At 66.0% G+C, this 6,836-nt stretch overlaps 1 protein-coding gene across 1 annotated transcript in view; it reads left to right on the forward strand.

The window, feature by feature from the left end:
- Window positions 1-11: 11 nt before the first annotated feature.
- The window catches only part of DVL1 (dishevelled segment polarity protein 1), a 12,089-nt gene continuing 5,264 nt past the window's right edge, over window positions 12-6,836 (forward strand). Inside the window, exons 1-5 of the mRNA XM_024760230.1 lie at window positions 12-198; window positions 5,539-5,608; window positions 5,737-5,858; window positions 6,145-6,248; window positions 6,491-6,680. Coding sequence (XP_024615998.1) covers window positions 29-198; window positions 5,539-5,608; window positions 5,737-5,858; window positions 6,145-6,248; window positions 6,491-6,680 — 656 coding nt within the window. The 5' untranslated portion in view covers window positions 12-28. The remainder of the gene's footprint in view (window positions 199-5,538; window positions 5,609-5,736; window positions 5,859-6,144; window positions 6,249-6,490; window positions 6,681-6,836) is intronic.

The following is a 6,836-nucleotide window of genomic DNA, read 5'->3' on the forward strand; positions in this document are numbered from 1 at the left end:
GGAAGGGGCCGGGCCTTAGCGCCGCGCCATGGCGGAGACCAAGATCATCTATCACATGGACGAGGAGGAGACGCCGTACCTGGTCAAGCTGCCCGTGGCGCCCGAGCGCGTCACGCTGGCCGACTTCAAGAACGTGCTCAGCAACCGGCCCGTGCACGCCTACAAATTCTTTTTCAAGTCCATGGACCAGGACTTCGGGTCAGTGGGCCACAGGGCCTGTGCGCGGGCGCGCGTGTGGGCACCTGTCTGCGCCAGGCAGGGCAGATCCTGGGGCTGTGACCCGGGCGGTGCCTCCCCGTGCCTGCGCGCCCCGGTGCGGTGTGTCCCACCTGTCTGTGCCCTGAGCAGGGGACGCCTGGGCCCCTGACCGCCTGCCCAGGAGCCTGAGAGCTCTGGACGGTGGGCACGCGAGGGTCCTGGCTTCTCCACCTGCCCTGGGTCCTGTCCTGAGTGTGACTTGAGGTGGAGGTCTGTAGTCCAGGTCGACCTCGAAAATACCACCTTGGCACCTGTCAGGCTCAGGGTCCTTTGCCCCCCTTATGTGGAGGGCAGATGCTTAGGGATGGCCTGGAGAACTTGCGATTCATGGGGCTTGGAGTCAGAGGAGTGTCCGAGTGTTGGGAGGGGAGGGGTTGGGGTGGGGACAGGGTGCCGGCCACCCAGTGGGTTCCCTAGTTAGCATGGGGGAAATGAGGTGATCTGGGACAGGGGCACAGATCTGTCTGCTGGGGTCTGCAGACGTTTCTGGAGGCTCAGGATAGCCTCCTCCTGACCCCCTTCTCCAGGGCCCTCGGGACAGGGCAGAGGTCAAGGGTCACTGGGCAATGTGGGGCTTTATTCCACCCACCCCTGCCCCGGGGTTGCTGGCCACAGGGCTTCTGTCCCTGCTGAGCCACATGGCACTTGGGTTCCTGGGAGCGGCCCAGGCCAACTGCTGACTCGGGGCAGCTTCTGTGTCAGCGTCCGCATGTCTGCCCTTAGTGGTGGCTGTTCTGGCCGTGGGGACTTCCCGCTTGTGCTGGGCTGGGCCTCTGGAACGGTGAGCGGTGAGCTGGAGGCTGGCTGTCCGCTTGAGGCCTGACCCGGCACAGCCACGGGTAACCTGAGTCCCCTGCTCAGCGGTGCTGGGGCGGGGGCGCGGGGGGGCACCCAGAGGCCTCGTGCGCCGAGCAGGTGTGCCTGGGTGCCCTCAGGCAGCCCGTGTCCTTGTTTGTGGCTGCGTCTCGGGACTTTGACATTGAGCCATTTCCTGGATTCTGTGGTTTGCATGGGCCTTGGGCAGGCCCAGGTCAGGTCAAGCTGAGGCTACTTTGTGGCTCTCAGGAAGGCCTGAGGGACATGTGGGCAGCTGGACTCTCATGCCTCCCCAACACCAGGGAGAGGCAGAGAAGGGGGCATGTGCTCTTGGCAGCCTCCAGCCCTGCCGGGCTCATGTTAGGAGCCACCCCCAGGCTGGGCTCCCCTGGGTAGGGCGTTGATTTGGGGAGCCAGCCCTCATTGGGTGATCTCCTACAGTCTCACTGCTCTGGGTCTGCTGTGCTTTGGCTGTGAGCACTGGGTATGTGAAAGGGTGCTTTTGTTTTTAACTTAGTGTATTATTTCAACAAAAATTACTGAAGTCACACATGTTCTGTCACAAAGCAAAGCCAGCAGAGAATGTGAGGCACAGTGTGTGCCCAACCCCCTAGGTTGGACCATGATCTGGGGTGCATCCTGAGGGCCCTGACCCTGGTCCTCTGTCTGGTAGCTGCTGAGCTGCAGAGACCCCTGCCCCCATCAAGGTGCACTCCCAGCAGAGGCTGGGCCTGCTGGAGGATTTGCAGGACCCATGGGTGCCCTGGCCTAGGAGGTCAGTGGGCAGGCAGATCTGGGTCTTGAAGCACGAGTAGGAGTTCTTCAGGTTGTCTCAGCATGACTGGGATGAGGGGGGAGAGAACAAGACCGGGCTAGTAGGCTGGGCTGGGATGGGGAGGGATTGGGGTGACTCTGGAAGGCACAATGGGCAGACAGAGCAGGGGAGGCTCACCTTATTCCCCACCCCCGAGACCTCTGGTTTGTGGCCTGTTGGCCTCAGGGACCCTTGGAGAGGATCTGCCTCTTCCTCCCCTCCCCTGAGGTCTACCTACAGAGCTCCAAGTTTTATTTATTCTGTACAATCATTTACTCAGTGTAATAAATTTCCTCTGGGAGGGGCGGAATAGTCACTCACACTTTAGTATAAACGAGAGCTGGAAGCTCACCCTAGATACCTAGTGGATGTAGCTGGAGGTTGGGGAAAGTGGGGGCAGGTCCTGGCTGGGCTGGGGCAGCAGCCCCCTCATAAGAGGGGTGGCCTCAGATTGGGGACTGTGAGGGCACCTAGTGAGCCTGGGCTTCCTGCCCCAACCCCTCAGCCCACTGTGGGCTGGGCCCTGAGTTCCTGGGGCCTCTGTTCCTGGCCACGGCTGGCCAGGAAGGGAACCCCTTCCCTTACTAAGTCTAAGGTGTGGCCACCGCCCCATGCTCTGGGCCGGGTCCCACTCCCCACGGGCATCTTTGGCCAAGTGGGTGGCAAGTCCTGCGCCCACCTCCCACTCTTCCCATGCAGGTCACAGGTTTTGTGTCCCAGCGAAGCTGGGGAGGGTGTCTGGGCTTGTGCTCGGTTGGCCTGGAAGTGCCAGGCATTGGGTTTGGTGAGCGGCAGTGCAGTGCAGGGAGACGTCTGGGCCCAGCCTTTGGGCTGAGTGGCAGAGGGTGAGGGTGTCTGGCTCACAGGTTTCTGCTGCCAGGGCTGCCTTGCCGATTCCAGGCCCGGCTGGACTTGGCAGTGGCCCTGGCCCCTGCATCTCTACGCCAGGAGCTCCGGTCTGTGGGGCCATCTGTCTGTGGGCCCTGGGGGGTGCAGTGGGGGGCTGCGCTTGGCCTGGCGCAGGCTGCCCAAGCTCCCACTCTGCCCACCATCTGGGGTCAGTGCCCCCAGTGGTGTTGGGAGAGTCTAGATGGGTCACCCCCCAGAGCTTGTGGCAGGGCTTGGAGGACTTGGATCCACTCACCCCGAGGCCTGCAGAGCCTGGGCCTGGACAGGAGGCAGTGAGGGGACAGAGGAAAGCTCTGTGGGAGCTGAGGACCCCGACCCATGGGGGAACACTGTGCCTCTGGGGACATAGTTGGGGCCATCTCACTGGGCCTCTGGGAGCCCAGGGGTCCCCCTGGGCCCCTGGCTCAGCTCCAAGGGCCCCCGCTCTGAGCAGATTCCTCTGCGGGGCGAGTCTGCAGGAGTAGCGGGCGGGGCTGGGCAGCCCAAGTTCTAGGGTAACTGGGATTTCGCCGGGAATCCTGCGGTTGTGGGCAAGATGCCAACGGGGGTGCCCCTGGGTGGCCACCACGAGGTTCAGTGTCTTCACCGACCACTGCTCCTGAGGTCTACTCTCAGACCTCAGGGGAGCCCTGGGGTTGTGTGGGGGGCATTTCCCCAGGCTTGGCCAAGGCCTCCCCCAACCCCACCCCCGACCTTGTCCCTATCCCTGGCCATCGCCGGGGGTGGGCAGCGTGTGCCCCTGTGCCCTTTGTCCTGGGGGCTGGGGCCCCTGCCCCTCCCTCCCTGCTGTCCCGGCCCAGCTGCCCCTCAGCGCCCCAACGCCCGGTGGAGGGCAGGAGGCTCCGCAGTGCAGGCTGCAAGGTGTGTTTCGCAGGCTGGAGAGGGCCAGGGAAGCAGCGCCTCTGGGCCCTGGGAGGGGCATTCGTGTGTGGGTGGGCTACATGGGGGCCTCAGGCAGCCCCGGGCGGCGGGTCACCTGGAGGCTCTGGCCATGTGGGCACTCAGTGTGCCCCTGGGCCCCCCTGCCTGGGGTGTCCACCTCTGGGGGAGCCAGGCAGGCCCCGTGGTGTGAGTCAGAAAGGGCGAGGGCGGGGGCGGGGGGGGGGCGGCAGGGGAGGCCACCGGCCGGGCCACCTGGGCTGTGAAGTGGGAACCAGGTCCCTCCCATGTCTCTGTCGCCGCAGTCACTCAGAGACAGTGCTTGGGGCCTGCTGGGCCCCTGGGAGGGCTTGCTGCAGCCCCCTGTCTGTTGGCTGCAGCTGGCAGAACCACAAGTGTCCCCAGGCCACCGCAGGTCTTCCTGGGGTGATAAACTTCTGTGTGGCCTCCTTGACTAAATCTTGGGCTGGGTCTCGGCCTCCCCAGAGCTCAGCTCTGCCGGACTGTGATGTGTGAGTGGGCGCCACAAACAGTGTCTGCTCCTCACTGGGGGTGGGGGGGGGGTTCTGAGAAATGACTCTTTCTGTCCCTTGCTCTGTCCACCTCATCTGTACCTGTGTGGCTGGCCCTGGGATGCCACACAGGCACAGAAGGGGGGGTCACCGAAGGACCCTGGCGGGGCGCCCCCTCCCTCCCAGGCTGGCCCGTCTCCTCGGTCCACTCCGCCCTGAGGCCTTGGGCCCTCTCCTGGTGGGTGGGGTAGACCGGAGCCTTGCTCTCTGCATGGGAGCGTCCTGTCCCACCTGTTGCTGCCAAGGACTAGCCGAGTCGCGGTGTCTGGGCCCAGCGGGCCACAAGGCCGCTTCCCGCCTGCTCTCCCGGCTCCTGTTTCTGCACTGGGCCCAAGCCCAAGTGTAGGAACCTGCCACGCTGGGCGGGGCTGGCCTCCAGGGGGCAGGGCCTCGGGGCACCTCCTGCCACAGGCCCCACCCTGCCTGCCCTGCTCTCCCAGCCTCCGGGCCTCCGGGGAGGCTGCAGTGTGGGATGTGTCTGGGCCACAGCACTGCCCGCCCTGCACCGTGGCCCTTCCCCTGCTGCCCTCCTCAACCTTTTGAACCTGACACCTGGACCTCCCCAACCAGTTTCTGACCCCAGGGTCACTGGCCTCCTTCCCAGTTAGCATTGCCCTGGCCCTTGGCGACCTGCCTCTCCCACCCCACCCCAAGCCCACCTGACTGGGGGCAGCATTAAGGGATAGGCCAGGGCTAGCCGCTGGGCAGTGGGTATGGCTGGTGGGGCTCGCTGCCCTCCAGGGCCTGAGGCTTCTCTGTGGCCCCAGCTGGCCCTGAGCTTGGCTGCCCTTCCAGGTCTCGAGTTGGGCTGGTGCCGTGAGTGGGGGTCTGTTTTTGTCTCCCTGGCTGGGCCGATGGGCCAGGGGGGCGGCCGCCTGCCCTTGGAGTGTGTGCGTGTCGGTCTGTGTGTTGTGCCCTCTCGACCTGCCTGCATCTGTGCTGAGGCCTGCTGTGAACCAGGCCCTGTTCTAGGCTGGCAGGGTGGGCTCTGCCCTCACCATGCACAGGCCGGGGGGGGCACAGAGGCGCAGAGCAAGGCAGATACTCGCATTTTAGGGCCGTCCAGGCAGTGACTCTTGGTGCTGGGAGTGTCTGGGTCCCCTTGGAAGGATGGTAAAGGTTCCTGGGAAGGGAAATGCCGGGTGGGGGCATCTGCACAGGCTGACATCTGGGCGTGTGGCTGGACGCCCCGTGTGGCCTGCACCCCAGATGAGCTGGGGCCCCTCGTCCAGAGCCCAGTGCTGGGAGCAGGCCCCACTGCAGTGGCCTCACGGCTGCATCTGCCTGCAGGGTTGTGAAGGAGGAGATCTCCGACGACAATGCTAGGCTGCCCTGCTTCAATGGCCGCGTGGTCTCCTGGGTGAGTCCACGGGATGCTGGCAGAGGGCCCTGGGCTGGTGGGAGTGGAGGAGGCTGGTCACCTGTGCCCCGGTGCCCTGCCAAGGGTCGCCTGGAAGCCGGTCCCTTGAGCCCTGCTCTCCTCCGCAGCTGGTCCTGGCTGAGGGCACACACTCGGATGCAGGGTCTCAGGGCACTGACGGCCACGCAGAACTGCCTCCGCCTCTCGAGCGGACAGGTGGCATCGGGGACTCCCGGCCCCCCTCCTTCCAGTAAGGACTCTGAGGGGTGGCGCTGAGCCCAGTGGTTCTGAGGGGCCTGTGTCCTGCCGGGCCTCTTAGGGGTGGGGAGGGGCAGGTACCTGAGCAGGGACCCACGGTCAGTAGGCGCTGGTCAGCAGAGGAGGGGCGGGCGGAGAGGCCTGGAGTGGGCCGGCGGGTGGATGGGGGCCCCTGCTGGAGTCGAGGTCCCACCAGACGAGGGCAGCAGAGGAGCTGAGAGGGCGTTCGAGGCGTGAGTGGCCCGGCCGCCCCAGCCCAGCCCCCCTCGTCGGCACAGCCCGAACGTGGCCGGCAGCCGAGATGGGATGGACAACGAGACGGGCACGGAGTCCCTGGTCAGCCACCGGCGGGAGCGAGCCCGACGTCGGAACCGCGAGGAGGGTAACGAGGCCACACCCTTGACCTCCCCGGGACCCCATGGGCGCCCCAAGCCCCTGCTGACCCCCAGGTACTGCCCTGTCCAGCGGGGGTCCCTTGGCAGAGGTTCCAGGACCCTAGTGGCCCCCCCAGCAACCCAGCGGTCACCCTGCCAGCTCCCAGGTCAACAGGTGCTCTAGGCTGCAGGGCCGCCCGTGACCTCCAGGGGACCCCACAGCCAGCCCCCATCCCTGCTGTCCCCACAGCCGCCCGGACCAACGGGCACCCGAGGGGGGACCGGCGGCGGGACCTGGGGCTGCCCCCCGACAGCACGTCCACCGTGCTGAGCAGTGAACTTGAGTCCAGCAGCTTCATCGACTCGGAGGAGGACGACAACACCAGCCGGTGGGCGAGGGCTGGGGTGCGGGGCGGGGCGTGTGCGCAGGGTGTGTCCGCGTGCGTGTGCACGTGTGGGCAGGGGGCCCTGCTGGTGGCTCGCTGTCTTGGGGGGGCGGCTTTCCACAGGTCTGGCCCCGCCCCCGCCCCTCTGGCCTCAGTTTCCTCAGCTGCGTGGGGGAGGGGTGGCCAGGCCCTGACTCTGCGCCGACTGCC

The sequence above is a fragment of the Neophocaena asiaeorientalis genome, unplaced genomic scaffold (assembly GCF_003031525.2).
Source record: "Neophocaena asiaeorientalis asiaeorientalis breed wild unplaced genomic scaffold, Neophocaena_asiaeorientalis_V1.1 scaffold489, whole genome shotgun sequence".
Classification (NCBI taxonomy): domain Eukaryota; kingdom Metazoa; phylum Chordata; class Mammalia; order Artiodactyla; family Phocoenidae; genus Neophocaena; species Neophocaena asiaeorientalis.